The sequence below is a fragment of the Pelecanus crispus genome, chromosome 9, assembly GCF_030463565.1.
Source record: "Pelecanus crispus isolate bPelCri1 chromosome 9, bPelCri1.pri, whole genome shotgun sequence".
In the NCBI taxonomy this organism is placed as follows: Eukaryota; Metazoa; Chordata; class Aves; order Pelecaniformes; family Pelecanidae; genus Pelecanus; species Pelecanus crispus.
The window spans coordinates 41,202,552-41,219,196 of NC_134651.1; the positions used below are offsets into that span (position 1 = coordinate 41,202,552).

The 16,645-nt window shown below is 56.6% G+C and overlaps 1 protein-coding gene across 1 annotated transcript in view; it reads right to left on the reverse strand.

The window, feature by feature from the left end:
- Positions 1-2,664: 2,664 nt before the first annotated feature.
- The window catches only part of GPSM1 (G protein signaling modulator 1), a 55,166-nt gene continuing 41,185 nt past the window's right edge, over positions 2,665-16,645 (reverse strand). Inside the window, exons 11-13 of the mRNA XM_075716549.1 lie at positions 6,707-6,866; positions 3,300-3,508; positions 2,665-2,853 (exon numbers count right to left, since the gene is read on the reverse strand). Of these exons, the coding sequence (XP_075572664.1) occupies positions 2,665-2,853; positions 3,300-3,508; positions 6,707-6,866 (558 nt within the window). The remainder of the gene's footprint in view (positions 2,854-3,299; positions 3,509-6,706; positions 6,867-16,645) is intronic.

A 16,645-nucleotide genomic window follows, 5' to 3' on the forward strand; every position in this document is an offset into this window, starting at 1 on the left:
CGCGCCTGCTGCGTTGGAATGAGCTAGCACTGCTGCCCGCTGCTTTGTGAGTACCTTCACTAAGGGTTGATGCCAGGGCTTCGCGCAGCGCTCGCTGCCCTTTCCCTCTGGTAGCTGCTGCCGGGGAAACAAGACACGGCGTTCGGGCCAGGCGCCGACAAGGCACCGAGACAGGGCTGAGCCGGAGCCCCCAGGCAGGGCCTGAAAGGAAAGGCTCGGCCACGTCCCTAGAGGAGGGCTCAAGCTGCCTGAGAAAAGCCGGTCTTTTCTGGGCCACTGCAGGGCTGTTTGTCTGCCCTGGCGTCCTGGTAACTGCTGGGCTTGGGCCGTTGCTCCGGGCAGGGAATGCCGCTCCAGGCAGGGAACGCTGCAGGCTTTGTGTCTCCCTCTGCAGCCACGCAGTCAGATAGATGCTGTGCGTTTAAGGCAGGCAGACCCGGGGATGGGGGCTGCTGCGAGACCTGCGTGCTCTTCATGTACAGGGAGGCGTAGGTGGGCGCGTACGCCCTTTTCTCAACACTTACACGTGGTGGTGGCTGCCGCGAGAGACCACCACCCACTCCCAACCCCGTTCCAAAGGGCCAGGATTAGCGCTGCTGTCGGCAAAGCAAGCAGGCTGGCCAAGAAATAATGGAAATGAACTTTCGTCACTGAAGCTTAGACACAAATATTTATTAAGCACAACCCCCACCCCCTGCCCCCTCCCCCCCACCCCTTCCCCTTGAGCTGTAGTCATTTCTAATATATTAATTCATTTGGCAGATTATTTTTTTTAGAAAAAAAAGTACCTGTGGGTTGGAAATTCCCCATTAAAATGACATTAGCAAATGCACATGTAAAAAATAAATAAGCTCATACATTCAAGTATATGGCAAATAATTAACACCTCTGAAAGCTTAACGGTCAGGTTCCAGTTCACCACCTGGCTGAGAGCTGCACAAGCCCGAGCCTGCAGCTGGTCAAGTCATCATCAATTTTCCTCCTCTGTAGAAATGCAAGCTGGGGCCGTAGGTAGGTGGCTGGGCGGGCCCTCCTTGCCCTTCTCCAGAGCTCTGAGCAGCCCCGGGAAGGCGGCCGAGCCGCGGCCAAGCAGTCCGTGCAGCAGCGTAGCAGGTGAGTGCTCCCTGGTAGCAGGTAAAAATGCGGCTACCCCTCCACGTGGTCAGTGCAGGCAGGTGAGATGCCTGATGAGCAGCATCACTGGTCTAACTGCTGGTTGGAAATGTTTCCATCAAATGCATTTCAAAATAGAAAGTGCTGATTTGTTCTCTACAGGAACGTATCTGTTTTGGCAGAACTCATTATTGGAGTTTCCGAAGTCCCAAGATTGCCTATCTGGTCAAGGAAAGGAAAAAATACTCCACCTCCTGAAGTTAAGATCCCTGCTCCCTTCCTCCCTGGGCTTGCTCTGCCAATGGTTCCAAAAGGGGAAGGAACGAAAGTCAGTGTAGACCCCCGCGCTTGCGTTGGGGGTGGAAGTGACTTCCCAGCCAGCACCCCAGTCTGGAGCTCTCGTGAGGCTCCATTTCTTGGAGACAGAGTGGGAAAAACAGGAATTGCCTTGCCAAGAACAGCTCTGCTGGGGACAGGGAGAAGCTCAGCACTGGTTTGGGGAGAAACAAGGGGAGGGGAGGGCTATTAGCCCCAACTGCCATTGGACACAAAAGGGAGGAGGCGACGGTTCTGCTTGCTCTCCTGAGAAGCCGTGGCCAGAATGCTTTGCTGGCTCTTGAAGCAGGTCATGGCCGAATGCAGGCTTCTGCCTGGGGCATGCTCACCTGTGGCCAGGACAGTCCCGCACGAGACTTCTGCCTCAGCGGCACCCGAAGCAATGAGTTACCAGAGTTCGCCTTGCGCTGGGCAGATGGGCAGAGAGAACTTCCCTCCTCCCTCCCCAGGCACGGGCCCCTGTCTCGGGCCCACAGTTGGGGCTGCACAGCTCTTCCCCAGAGGTAACCAAACCCCACTAAAGCTCAGGGCGAGCAAGGCTTCGCCCCTGCTCAGGAGGTCCCGGTACAGCTCTGCGCAGGCCTGCGGCTGGGGAAGCAGAGGGGGTGTCGCAGGGCTCCCTGCAGAGTCCTCAGCAAACCTAAAATAAACTTGGAGGGGTGTGGGGGACCATGGTTGCAGCTGGGGCAGGGGTGAGGTTTAAAAGGACCGGTGCGGCCTCTGACTTGGGCTCATTTCCTCCTATAGAAAGAACAAAGCTGAGCAAGATGATCCAGGGAAGGATCCAGAGCAATTGGTGTCACCTCGTGATGCAGGCAAGACAGGAGGACTTCAAAATAGAAAAGGTGCTCTTCCCTTCCCCCATTAAATTAAGTGTTGTGGAAATAAAACATCAAGGCTGGAGTTAACTACCCACTCTGGGCTCCTCCTTTGGCTGACAGCACAAGTTCCTGGATTTTTAGGTGATAAGCAAAGGGGCTGCCAAAGTCGTCTTCCCTCAGGCTGTGCCCGGTGTTACAGTGGCCGTGCATCCTAAAAAAACCCCGTGTTTAAAAACCGTCCCCCGTCAGAGCAGCCAGGTGCAACGCAACGGAGGTGCAGCTCCCGGGAGAAGTCTGTGGTAGCGCAGGAGTGCTCAGGTTTGAAACCACCTACACTTTCTTTTTCAAAAACAAAATTAAACCAAAACAACCCCCCCAAGGCAAACCCCAGTTTTTAGCTGGAACTGGGCCTCTGCTGCTCCTCTCCTGCCTCCTCCTGGGCTGAGGCCAAATCTACCCGCTGCTCATCCATGCGCTTGGCCTGGACGCGCTGGATGAGGCTGAAGAAGTCTTCGTCCGGCATGGTGGGGCCGCGGGGGATGGAGTCTGGCGGTGCACAGCGCTGGTCGTCTATCCGGGAGGACTGTACGGGGAGGAGAACAGCCTTCAGGAGCGAGTACTGACAAGACAGTCCTGCTGTGGAAGTACAGGGGTGGGAGCAGCGCCCGAGAGGTGCCCAGAGCACGCGCTCCCCGTCCGGGGCGCGGGGCAGCGGGACCAGCAGCGCTGCACCCCGCTGCGTGGCAGGAGCAGCGAGGCAGCGCAGGGCTGCAGGCGCTGCGTGGAAGGTGGGTTCTCCAGCCACCCCCTCGCTTGCAGAGCGGTGACAAAGCACGGGCCTTAGTACAGGGTAAAAAGGACCTGGAGGCAAAGACAAGCGCCCGCCTGGGTGCCCAGGGCTGTGGGTGGGCAACTGCTGGCCACGGCCCCTCCCAGAGGGCAGGTGGGATCAGGGGATGGCGTTTGGGTGGGAGAAACCAGCATGTCCCCCGCCCCAGCTCGGCAGCGCACTCAGCCCCACACCGGTACCTGACACTTCATGAGCATGTTGAAGAACTCGTCGCCGGGCTCCTGGGCATCCCCCTCCACGCGCAGGTGCCCCAGGTTGTTGTGCGTTATCCGGAGGCCAGGCAGGTTGCCCACGTTGGCACGCTGGTCATCCAGCCGTCGGCTCTGGGAGCTGGCGATGAGATCGAAGAATTCTTCCGTCTGCGGAGACGCCATTAAGGAGGACTGGGCTGGGAGTGGGGAAGAGGAGCACACACCAGGGTCACGACTCTGCCTGCTCGTGCCTGAGCTGCAGCTCTGCTGGCTGCAGAAAGCCCAAATCCTTCTCATCACCAAAGTGCTGTTCAACCAGCCGAGCTGCAGCCCAGCCTTACACGCTCCCCCCCCCCGAGGGATGGGGGCTTGCTGGCTTCTTGTGTGACCATCAGCATCTCCTTCCACCCTGCGTGGGGGAGCAGGAACAATCCCAGTGCCGGCAACACAAGTGAGCAAAAACCCACCACCAACGCAGCGAGTGTTACAGGGACCAAAACCCACTGCGCCGTCTCTGCAACCGCTTGCTCCCTTTTCTGAAGGGCGATAGCACAGCCCTCGGCACTCGCCTCCCAGAAAAGGCCTCGGGCTGCATCCTCGCAGTTGCCCTGCCCAAAGGGCGAGCAGGACAAGGACCCTGCACGCAGCTCCCGGCCCAGCAGCCAGCCTTTAGCGGGACCCTCTGCCCTGCCTTCCCTATGGGAAGCAGAAACGCTCGGGTTCAGCAGAGCTGCAGTTCCCATTTCCAGCTGGAGCGCAGCTCCCCCAAGGGCTGTGCACGCCGCCTCCAGCGCACTCCCCAGCCAACAAACTTCTTAAACGAATGCATCCAATTTATGGGGCTGGGCTGTGAAAACAGTCCAGTACGCTCCAGAGTGCACCTCCCGCACACAAACCCATCAGGCAGCACGGGGGGGAAAGTCAGTGCCTTGGCAGGGGAGAGAGCAGAACCTCACGTACGCATCTCCCCTGGACCTCCCGCGAGGGGCTCCCAGCTCCTGGAGGACACCAGAGGTGCCACCTCAGCCCAGAAGAGCCAGTGCCCAGACATTAACCGCTGCCTGTGAGCCACCACTGTTGTTTCCAGCACAACTACAGGCAGCTTCCTCTGCTGCTTCCGCTCGGGTTTCCACCTCGAGCCAAGAAGCATCGCTGCGCCAGGGCCAACCCGCACCTCGCTCGGGGCACGGGGCTGGGCAGGCGCCAGCAGTTGCAGGTGAGCACGGAGCTCCTGAGCGCGTGCGCGGCTCGGTAACGGGCACCCTGCACGGTCCCGAGGGCCGGGTGTAATGACAGGCAGGTAATTGGCAAAGCCCAGGCCTGGCTCAGCCGCTCACCCGGCGGCACATCCTTCCCGGCCCCCCAGGAGCCCGGCTTTTTTGGGCCAGCTCAAGCAGAGGCGCTGCCGAGGTGAGCCCTGCAGATGCTCCGGCTGTCAGGAGCTGCAGGACCTGCGTCACAGCACGCGTGAGGAAACCACTCGTGGGGTCTGCTTCTTCTCAGTACGCGGAGCGGAGCGGAGCCAGCCTGGGCTCGGTCTGCTGGGAGGGGGCTGGCACGAGCTGGTGGCGGGGGGTCCTAGTCCAGAACCTATACAATCTATACGCTAAGCCCTTACAGGGACTATCCCAGCCAGACACCCAACACGCCTGGTGCTTTCTAGCCACAGCCATGGAGCGCTGGAGAAGCCGGCAGCCCCACGCTAGCACTGACCCCAGCCTTGGCACGCCTGCTCCAGGCGGCATCCATCGCGTTGGCACCACTGAGGGGCTCGCGCGGGGAAGAGCAAGACCGGGACAAAGGGAGGATTTTCAAACACAGCAGAGGAGCGATGCCGGGACCTCGGCAAAGTGAGCGAGTCAGCCCCCAGCCCTGGAAACGCCTCTCGGGCAGCGCTCAATGGGAAGAGCCCATTGGCAGCTGCTGGGCAGTGAAACGCTCCCGACCAACAGACACTGTGCTCGGGACGGGGACAAGCAAACAAAAATGGTAAGAAACCCGGCCCGACTGGTGTTACTGTCCCAGTGAGGACAAAGCACCTCAGGGTGCCCCGAGCCTCCCAACACAACGTGCTCTTTTTAGAGCCCCAGCTCGTGGAATTGCAGAAACGCATAAAAATCTTTGCATCAGCACTGAGATGAGTTTCTTCCCCTTCAGCTCACAAAGAAACCTTGAAAATAGCATGTCCAAAAGGCTCAGAGACCAAGCGAGAGCTGAATAGAACGTGTGCCTACTTGTACATTCTTTATAAAGCTTCGTATTTTAAACTCGGTCTCCTAAATTACACAGCTGTTACAGCCAAATGCACTTCTGTATCAGAAATGTGCATCTTGAAAAAGCGATGCTCGTTTCCACCCTATTTTTAGAAGATAAAAACCTGCCCACCTCACAGCCAACCTGCCTTTCTGCCGCAGCCTGACCTTCTCCGCGCTGCTCTGCTCTCGCTGCCGCTCCAGGCCCTGGCTCCTGGTACCTACTTCTCTGAGCAGCCTTGCGCTGTGGCACGTGCCGCACTCGGAAGGATGTCGGGGGTCTCCTCCTCTCCTGTTTGTACTTCACGTTCATTTGGAAACCGATAAACAAATCCATCAGCTCAAATGAAGTGTTTTGAGCCCTTCGTGACGGTGCTTAAGCGCGCAAGTGCAACCTGCACATTTTAGTGCTCTCCAGCTTGGTTTAAACAAAGGACCTCAACACCGTACGATAAAAAAAGACACGAAACCGAAGTGCAAACACAGAGCTGACCCGCCTTTCCTGTCCCATCTATTTGTCAGACAGCTTCCTCAATTTATCCCTGTTCTTCCTACGGGTGAGCTAGCTGTCTGCCTGCTGGAGCTTCCTACTGTTTATCCATCCTTCTGGCTTCTCTGTTCTTACACAGCGCCTATCACCACAGCATCCAAGAACTGTACAAAATCCAGAAGTTTTTCCTCCATGGCAACGCTATGAGAAAAACTGGCAATACTTTAACCTGCCTGTGACAGCCCGCCCCAGCCCTCTGCGTGCCCCGGCTCTCCAGGCTCTTACAAGGCTTCCTCAGTAATCACCATCAGCATCTTCCTCCCGGAGCTGCTGGCAGAGGCAGAAGCCCTCGTGCCAACCTCACTGTTCAGAAGGCCAGACCTTCAAAAGATCCGTACTGAAAAAATCCCAGTATATTTTGCATTTCTCTTGCTGGTTTAGTCTCCAAGCCTTAGTTCATATTCTCCAGCCTTTCCCTCAGCAACCATTAACATGAGAATGTTGCTTTCTTCCTGAAATAGTGACAGAGATTGCCAAAGAACTGCTAAGTTCAGAGAGCTGAGGCTTGGGGAAAACATCACAAGATTCACAGTAAAACCACGACAGCATCACCTCCTATAGCAATAGTGACTTATAAACGCATCTGTGCTTACATATCCGTTCTTCCAGGGCAGGGACCGGCGTGGCAGCTGCCTCCGCAGCCTCCGATGGGCATTCTTCCAACGGGCAGCGCTGATCATCCATCCGGTTGCTCTGGAACTTGCTCAGCAGGTCAAAGAAGCATTCCTCATCCGAAGGGGTCCGGTTGATTTTCTGGAAAGACGGTAAAATACAGAAGAGTGTCAGACCGCCCCCAACAACTGCCCGTGTCCGGTCGCTCCATTTGCCGCGGCCTCGGCCATGCGTTGCGCCCTCCCCTGCTCTGGTCAGAGGCCGGCTCCTGGCTCTGCCCCCGGCTTGCCAAGCGCCGCAGCCGGGAGCCTGCCGGGAGTCACTGCTCCTTGGTCCCTCTGTCCTCCTGGCTCTGAAATAACCTCTCCCTTTTTCTCCTGCCACCCTTCCGTGTGGACAATCTAACACCATCCTCCTAGAGGTCCCCTCTCCCGCAGGGACCCCCGAGCGGGACGGGGGCGAAGAGCTCTGCGACTCGTGCTCCGCGAGAGGGGCGTCCGTGGAGAGCTGCGGCCCCTCCAACAGGCCACTCGCGCTGTGGCCAGCCCCAGAGGCTCCGGGCACTTCTGCAGCCCAAACCGGAGCCGGGCTCTGACCAGCGAGCAGCTGAGCCTCGCACAGAGCAGCCTCCGCTGCTGCAGAGCATCCTGAGCGCTCAGACTGGAGGCTGAAAGAGGGGAGGAAAGGGGACAGCGTTCATCGTCGGGGAAGAGGAGCTTCTGGGCTAGCAAAGGGGTGGGTTCAGAGAGGGACCACGGTCGGGAGCGCGAGGAACGAGGGGGGACCATGCAGACGCCCTGGCTGAAGCGCTTTTGTGCGCCCAGCTGAGGCTCAGCTGGAGCTCAGGCACGCCAGCACTCAGCCCTCCTTTCTAACCAGCTAAATTTAACCTTTGCAGGCCGCTGCCCCCCGCACTCCCAGTGCTTCTTTTCGGTGCTCCTGTGTCGTCAGCGCACCACTTTTACTAGTCACTGAGCTGCAAATGACACAAAATTACAGTTTTTCAGGAAAACAGTTCTTGCACAAGAGCCCCAAATAAGCACCTTGCACTAGACGGTGATATATTTAAGTCGCGCTGCAGAAGGGTTCGTGCTCGAGGCGGCCTTTCAAAAGCGCTGTCTTGTGTCCGGTTCCAGCGCAGAGAGGGGCTGCGCGCCCCATGCTGGGACTGCGAATCCAGAGCCCTGCTCTGGAGTGGCCGGTGCAGTAGGAACAGTGGATCTTTCCGAGGAGCCACTCAGAACGGGATATAAAATTAGACAGTGATAAGAGGGGCATCTGCCAGGCTCAGGAAGAGTCCCTGCGTGCTAAGCTGGTCCCAGCAGACGCTGGAAAAAAAATTACCACAACAGAAACCAACTAAAAACTCCTACAACTGGGCGGTCTGCTTGCACTGAGCTATTTTCCAGCATGGGGTTGGGGAAGGCCAGTCTGGAAAAGGGCACCGGGTCCCTCCCGGGGAGCAGCACACTCCACCGGAGAGAACAGAGGGAGAGCCGGCCTGGAGCGCCAGGCCTTTCAGCAAGGAAAGGGATCTCCTTGGCTGTTCATGAAGCAAAGCTCCTCTCGCAGCTCTGCCGCTGGCCATCCCGGGCGGCCCGGGAGCCCTCCCTCTCCTACCACGTGCGCTGCCATTCCCAGCAGAGCGCTCTTCACCAGGACAGGCACGCGAAGCCCTTCAAGGGAGGTCTGGGCTGGGGAGAGCCTTGTGCTGACAGGGTTAAAGCCGCAAGTTGGATTCAGTAAATGAAGGGAAACAATTTTCCTGTATGCTAAGCGAAGCAGATGAGATGCACTCAGCTTCTATTTAGGGCAGCGTCAAAATTAGCAGCGGGCCAGAGAGGAACATTAGCAATGTAGGAGCTGATCGGGGAGGGGAAAAACCCCTCTCACCTCTTTCCCCATGCCGATCCGCTAATGAAACAGCGGCTCAGACGGACCCTCTGAACCATCAACAGTTGCACCTTGGAAATCAAAGCTTGCTTGGGCTTGAACCAAGGATGGAACTGCATCTCTCACAGCTCTGCTATGTTGGCTTGCGTGACCCAAATTTCAGGCTAGAGGAGGAAGCCGACTCATTCACACCAAACCTCCCTCTAGCTTCCCCGCAAACGCACAGAGTAAATCAGAGCAGTCGCAGGTCCACAGAAGTTCTGCCTTGCAGGGAGCAGCCGGGCAGCACGTTGGTCAGAGTCCCCAGCTCTGGGCTTCAGGCCGGCACAGACCAGATTCCCCCGGGACGCATCCTGCCAGGGACCCTGCAGTTTCCCGTGTCGGGACCTCTGTTCAGAACATCCCCGGGAGAGGAAAGGATGCTCTGAATCAGTGGGAAGAGCAGCCGGTGCATGCAAAGTGTGGGATGGGGCTGGCTGCGTGCCTGGGTACCTCCCGGTACGGTGGCACCCGGAGGGGCAGGAGGCCGGTGCCCGCGGGCCAGCGTTAGCGCTTGCACGTGCTGCACCAGCCCGGGACGTGGGGTGCCGCAGGGCCCGCAGCAGCACCCGCTGACGCCAGGCTTCCTCCAAGCACTGCCCCAGCCAAACCGTGCCCCAGGCCTGCACCTCTCTAATTAAAATGCCCAAATGCGACAAGGCGTGGAGCGCTTGGCTCCCTCCACTCACAGTCTGCTCCCGGCCCCGAGGAACGAGCTGCAAGGGCAGATGGATGTGCAATCACACCCCAGGGCCCACCGTCTGCTACCGAGCTGTGCTTGCCCAGGACTTGGCACATCCAGATGGTCAGGAGGCTTCCCAAGAGCCAGGGCATCCCCTAATGGGGCTGAACAAAAGTCCTGCAATAGCCCAGACACACAACAACCGGTCACCATGGGCCCAAGACCCAGAGCCCGAAATGGTTCCTGGGCAGCAACTTTGGTTTCCAGCCCCGAGATCACTTCTCACCCCGCGGCTGGTGTCCCTGCCTGGCCTCGTCACCCATCCTCCACTCTAGCACCACAACTGCCCAAATTCTGCCAACTTACTTTCCTCCTCTCTGTTCCTGCTCTGCGACCCTGGGCAGGACAGGGACAGCCACCGTCCCAGGCAGGCGGAGGCCCCGTTCCTGGGGGTCAGAGCTTTGCTCCTATTTTCTGCGAGTGGTATTTCCACCTGGATGCTGCCAGCTCATCGGAGAACTGAGCAACCTGGCTCAGGGCAGCCTGGGAGCAGGACTCGCTCACCTGAAACAGGCCTCCCTCACTGGAAGGCACCCAGGCTTTTGCATACATTTATTTGCTGGTGGATGAGCATGCTGTTTAACCTGCCAGGTTGGATCCAGGATGTGTAAAACACAGCTGAGGTGTTGGAAAGGCAGCGAACAGCAGCTGCGGGAAGCGATGGGGAGCCTGCTGCCGCTCCTCTCCCTGCAGCGATGCCGCCCCAGGGAGCCCCTCTGCTCGGCCAGGGCCGGTGGCTCTTCAGGAGGGGTCGGGGGAGCCCGGTGCTGGGGCTGCCCCAAGCCCCTGCCTCTCCCAGGCTGCAGGTCCCTACCCTACGGAGTACAAATGCACCCTCTTCCCTCTCCGATAAGCTCTCACTTATGCTAAATAAAACTTTCACAGTCTCCGGCGGTGAAGGTCCTGGGCTTCCCAGCTCTGCCCCCCAAGCACAGACCCCTTTTCTTTTTTTCTTTTTCCCCATTTTCTCATGGGGAAATCCCTCAGATTGGCTGCTCCCGATGCGCAGGCGAGGCCAAGGCTGAAGCGATCCCAGACAAAGCAAAACAAAGTTAGAATAGACTCCTGTGCCTAAACCCCCTTGGCCATTTTCACTCGGATTCAGGAAAGCTACTGAACAAACGCAGATGGCCTAATTGCAAGAGCTAAACCACTTTCCACCTCCCAACACCCGAAGCCACAACCTACAAGGGTTTCTGCCTTTGGACGCTGCTGCCCACGGGGGTCTCTGCAGAGAAAAGCCTTTCTCTGACGCATCCCTGAGCCCCATCCTGGGATCGGCAGAGGACACGTTAATTATTTCTGTGCTAGTTTCACATGGCGTTCCCATGCCTGAGGTCCCCAAGGGTCCTACGGAGCAGGACATGTCTGTCGCTCCCTGGCAGGCAGATGATGGGGGTCCTTGTGCCCGGCCCCGCACACACATCCCATGCCAGGAGCAGTACGTCCTTGCTCGGAGCAGGGCAATGCCACCAGCACCGTGGCTTGGGCTTTCTGCTCCATGATGCTGCTCCCAGGCAGCAACCTGTCCCCAATCTCGCTTCGGCATCCGAGCAAGCCCATACCCACCTCTGGCCCCGGCCGCGCTTCCCCACCGTGCACCGGCACCTGCTGTTAGAAGGACCCTCAACCGAGCGGCTCTGGCGATGGTGGCTTCTCCCACAGCTTCCTGCTGCCCCCCCAGGGCTTAAAGTCAGCTTGGGCAGAGCTGGAGGGCTCCCCGGGAAGCAGTGGCAGCCAGGGCAGGATACAGCTCTCCCCGCATTCGCTGCTGAGCCCCACCAAAAGCCTGTCCGATCACAGCCGCACGACAACGCACTCCCGGGTCGCTCTGGGATGGGGCTCCAGAGACCCCCAAGGACCACAGCAGATGATTTCTGCACTGGCAGAGCCACAGCCACGTGCTTTTTGCCACGTGCCAAAAGCACCTGCTGTACCATGCTCGGGTGAAATGTCCCCTTCCAAGGGAGCGTTGCCCAGCAGACCAAACTGCAGACACTCTCATGAGCTATCCAAAGGGCCAAACCTCTTTCCTCCATTAGATCAGCTTCTCTTGTCGCAGCCGGTGTCCCCACAGGGTGCTGGCCTGCCTTTGGTCCCCCTCCTCTCCTCCGGGCTCAACTTCATGCAGACCTGCCCTGATGCGGGAAGGACTCATCCATCACAGAATCATTTAGGTTGGAAAAGACCTTTAAGATCATCCAGTCCAACCATTGAAAAAACCCCATCAATCTCGAGGACTGCTCACTCCGGCTTCGCGCTGCCCTGCCTGCGGGCAGGACCCGCTGCCCAGTGGCAGATGGACCTCGGCAGCTCTGGCACAGCAGATCCAGCTCAGGTGAGGACAGATGCAGGTTCAGGGATAACGCAGCAGTTTTCACCGCTACTCCCACAGCAGCCCCTCAGAGAGCACAGCCTCGGCATTTAAACATGTCCACCAACGATTCCTCCTCCTTGCCTTACTTCAGTGAGGAGGCAACCTGGAGGTGATGTGACTTGACCATGTCCCGCAGTGACGTGGTGGCAGAGCTGGGACAGGACCCAGCTATCTGTCCCCAGAGCCAAGCTCTTGACTGCGGACAGTTCTTGGAAAAACTGTGCCCCTTGTTCTAGCAGGCAGTTATCTGCCCAAGGCCTGGCAGACATTCATCCCAACACATCTACGCCCGCGTGCCATGCCTTATCTGTCTCTCCTTCTATAGATGCCTCACAACTGCTTACCTCCTCTCTTTTCAAGGCAGCTGACCTCAAAATCACCAGACAGGAGCAGTGCTGGGGTGGTGGTGGTGACTGCCAGTGCTGGGAGCACTTTATCCTGGGCTGCTGCACTGCCTGCCAGTCCCCTGCACGCAGCTTTGCTTTATCCCCACATCACCCCAACACCTCGCCCCGGAGGAAACCGCTGCGGGGGCCAGCACCGCTGGCACGGTCACAACCCCAAACCCCCTCACCTTGCAGGTGCATCAGGCACTGAACTAACTTCCTCACTTCATCGCTTCACCTGGTGAAAGGCACTAGGGGAGGTTTGGAAAGAGCCTCCCAGAAGGTGAGGGGGGGCTGGAGGAGTGGAAGGAAACCCCCGGGCAAAAGCCTCAGCCTGTTTTACAGAGAGGTGGAACATCTGGAGCATCGTCTCTGGGCTCGGGAGCAGGGCTCTCCCAGTCCCCAGCCACCAACAGCTCGGTGCTGGCTGGAGTCTCCACTCCTTGATGATACCGTCATCAAGGAGGCAGAAAAGCTGTTAAACTTGTCCAGTCTTTGCTGAGGACAGCACTTCCCTTCCAATACCAATCCTTAAGCATTGCTGCCACGCTCCCGCCGAAAGGCAGGGCTGGCCGGCAGACACCCCGTCCTCCCCCCAGGCACAGAGAACCACCAACTGCACTCACCACGCTCTGCTGTAAGGCATCGGCAGACACCCGAGCAGTCTGTGCATTGCTTGCATCTGTTTCCCAGAAAGTTGCAAAAATATTAATAATAAAAAGTTCAAACTGAAGCTACCTGCAAACTTTAAAAAAACAAGCATACATAGGCAATATCCAAGCCCTGGCCTGAGTAAATCTCTCTTCTGTATGTCTGCATCTACCTCCTCCTCCTCTTACTCCCAATCTAGCCTCTCATTTCAGAGGACAGGAGGGAAACACAAACAAAAAACGAGTTTTACTTACTGACCTCAGCAGCCAGCTCTTCCCCAGGCTCCAGCTTTTACATGTCCACTGGTAAGAACGACCTCACCTCGCAGGGCAGAGGCTGGCGATGCGGGGCTGCCTCTTCGCTGCTCTTCAGCTACTGCTAGCAGCCGGAGAGAGCTCGCCCCAGCTCCGCTCCGGCTGCCGGAGCAGAGATTTATGCGGAGCGCGCAGCCTTGCGAAGAACGTCGCCAGCACCAGTGACCCGCGGGGTGCGAGATGCAGCTTAAAGCGACAGCCCTGCTCGCCACGCTCCTCCTGGAGTCACTCCTGTGCCCTTGTACGAGGGGGTGGACTCCAGCGAAGCGTTCCTCTCTCCCTCACCTCGCTGCCACGATCCCAGTGTTATTAGATGATGCTCTTAAACACACAGTGGAGCTATGTGAATATTTAGCTTTCCTTCCACCTCCTCACCTCCTACCCACCACACACACTTTACCTTAAAAATAGATTGGGATCAATTTTCCTAAACTACATCTGCAAACACACTCAGCTCTACAGGCACACGCACCACGACAGTAAATGCACTGTGCACGTACAGACACAATATGATCACCCAGATTTAAAGCACCAAAATATTGAAGGACCATTTTTAGCTCCTGATAGTCCTCCTGTTCCTCGTATTATCAGATACGTGGTTTTTTTTGTCCTACTGCAAGAGCCAAAGATGCTCAGCCATAAGCATCTCAATTTAAATGTACCACTGTTTAACAGAGGGAAATGTCTAATTGCAACAAGGTTTTAAACATGGAAAGATGGAAATGCTACGCAACAGCCAAAGAGCTGTTCTGACTTCTCGTTTGTAAAATGTGAATGTGAAATGTGGATTTCTGACAGTGAAATGGGTCACTGGAAAGAGAAGCAGCTTGCCAAAGGCCACCTGGCAGGGCAGTGGCAAAACAGGGACAGAGCCCCGCTGGCACTCTTGGCTCTCTGTCCACACTGCCGTCTTACACTTCATTCTCATTTTTCATCACAAAAGTAGGAAATTTCTTTATCTTGAACAAATGCAGCTTTTGGGGACTGCCCGTGCCTTTCCATACCAGTAAATTTATTTCCAGGAATCACACAGTAATTAGAAACATGGGAACTGTGTGGGGCCTGGGATCAGGACTCCTGGCTCGGTACCTGGCCCTGCCCGCTGCCAGGCTGCACGCAGGGCATGGGGGGTCTCAGCCCCCAGACCCCTCCTATCCCCAAGAGGGGCTGTGAAGCCTCACCGGGCTCCGCAACGATCCCGGACCCACAGGCAAGGCATCACGGATGCATAAAGCATCTCCAGAAGGCGAGCAGCAGGGCTGGGGCAGCCGCGATCGGGGACTGCGAATCCATCGGTGCCCACGAGGTTGATCTGGCTGACGGGGAGGGGGGTCAGGCTGGGCTCAGTGGCAGGCACAAGCAACAAGTGGTAAAACACCCTGTGCTGAGGAGACATGGGCAGAGCTGCCACGGTGGGGATGCTGCAGATGTGCAAGATGGACCCCCCTGGAGCACCCGTGATGCTGGCCAGGATCTGTCCTGTGGGGCAGCCCCATCTGTCGTGTGCCAGGAGAAAAGGCCAACTCTCCATCCCACAGGACCTTGCAAAATCCCAGTATCAGGACAGAGCGGGCAAAAGGCAATTACTCCGCACCTATTTTGTTCTGGTGCCACAGGCTATGGAAGGCAAGAGACAATTGGGAATCGGCCTCAAACTAAGCTGCTGCCTCGGGAGCTCACACACTAAACTTCAATTTAGTTTGTGATTTAATTTTTAAAAATGCTACAGCAACTGAGGAGGGAAAGAAGGAGCAAGGAAGGGCAAGGGGCAGGGCCCAGCTGACCCGGCTGCTGTCACGCTCTGCACGGGGGCACAAACGCTGCCGCAGCTCGGGTGAGCTGAACGTCTGCACTGCGGCCGCCATTTCCCTGCGGCTGTGCTGCTGGGGGGCTGAGTTGAGGGGATATTTTGGTGGAGAGGGGTAAGAGGGGCACGAACCAGAATTGAGACTCTGCCCCTTAGCTGAAGAGCTGAGTTGACTTGGGACAGCTACAAAAGGGGGTATCTGAAGCTGGTATTGAGGGTGACATGCAGAAGACAAGTATAACAGAGGAGCAGAGCCCACACACACGAGGCCAGCGCTTGGAACAGCAAGAGGAAATGACTTTTTGCATCTGGATTTAGGACGCAGCAAAGGAGAGCGAGTGAAACACCCGTGATCTGCAGAGACACCACCTGCAACTTCACGTTCCAGCTCTCATGCCGGGGAGCTGCGAGTGTGTGCCCGAGCGTGCCCTTGGCACACGCGTGCCCTTCAGCGTGCTTTGCAAACTGCACAGCCACAGCCCCTGGTGCAGACCATACACACACCGCTCAAACGCAGGACGTGCGCACCACGCTTCCCTTGTAGGATGAAATTATCACCCTTACTTGGACTGTTTTCAAAGATTTTTTTTTTTTTCCCTTTAAACAACTCGCCCACTCATCCCTATAAACGCCGGTGCTAAAAGCTGGTTCTGTTGTTAAGATTTCAAATAACTTGGGCTTTATTGTTTCAAACAAAATCAAAATAACTCACCCACGCTCCCTCCTTCCCTAATACAGTTACTGCTGACCTGCTGGGAGCGTGCTGTACTGCCACACGCAGCTTAAATCCATGTCTTTGGATCAATAACAGGTGACAGTATCGTTTTTTATTTTATTTTGAGACGGAGCGTGGCGTGCCTTCGTGGGTGTCTGGCTGAAGTGTTACTGACACCTCTGCTACTTGCAGTGCCGGCTGCCTGAAAGCTAGTGCCACCGTGCTCAGATTTGGCCACTTTGTGCAACAACCTTATTAATACCGGATTTACACTTTTTCCCCAGCAACACAGTAATCTACCCTGAAATCACAGGTCAGGTAGCCAGCCCTCACTGCTGAGACCACTGCATCCATGGCATGGAAGTTACTTCTGGCTTCTCTTTGGGAGGCAACGTATCAGCCAGTGTATTCAAACAGTCCTCAAAGAGCTACAGCAATACTCTGTAGTTAATGTAGCAACTTTTCGACATAGGTTTTGACAGCATTTACCATGCCAGGCTTGGTTTTGCTGTCATCATTTAATAGAAACACACAAGCCTAGATTTAGCACCTGAAGTTTAAATTACTAACCAAGGAGACAAGTTAGAAGCATTAGCATTGCAGGTCAGTCTCTCCAGTCTACGGAAGAAGATGGGCAGCTATAGAGGTCAGTTTGGCCCATCAAAAACCCGAAGGATCCCTTAAATACCAAAACTGGGAGTCAACCTGAACTACTTGCTCAAAACAATTCAGGTTATAGGCAGATGCCAGCAAGCAGTAAGTTGCTGGAGTGTAACCGATGCTCACCCTCACACGGCGCCGCGGTACCCGGCCGTGCACACCGTAACACACCCAAGCAGCAAAGCACAATGTTTGAGCTGAAAGTAGCTGCTCTAGTTGGTTTATTTTGCAGTTGGAGGGGGGTGGAACTAGGACCACGCTCAGCTGGGGAGTCTCAGCTGAGCAGCAGTAATTTGCTAAACCGAAATAACTCCGTTGCTTTAAAGGATATAACCC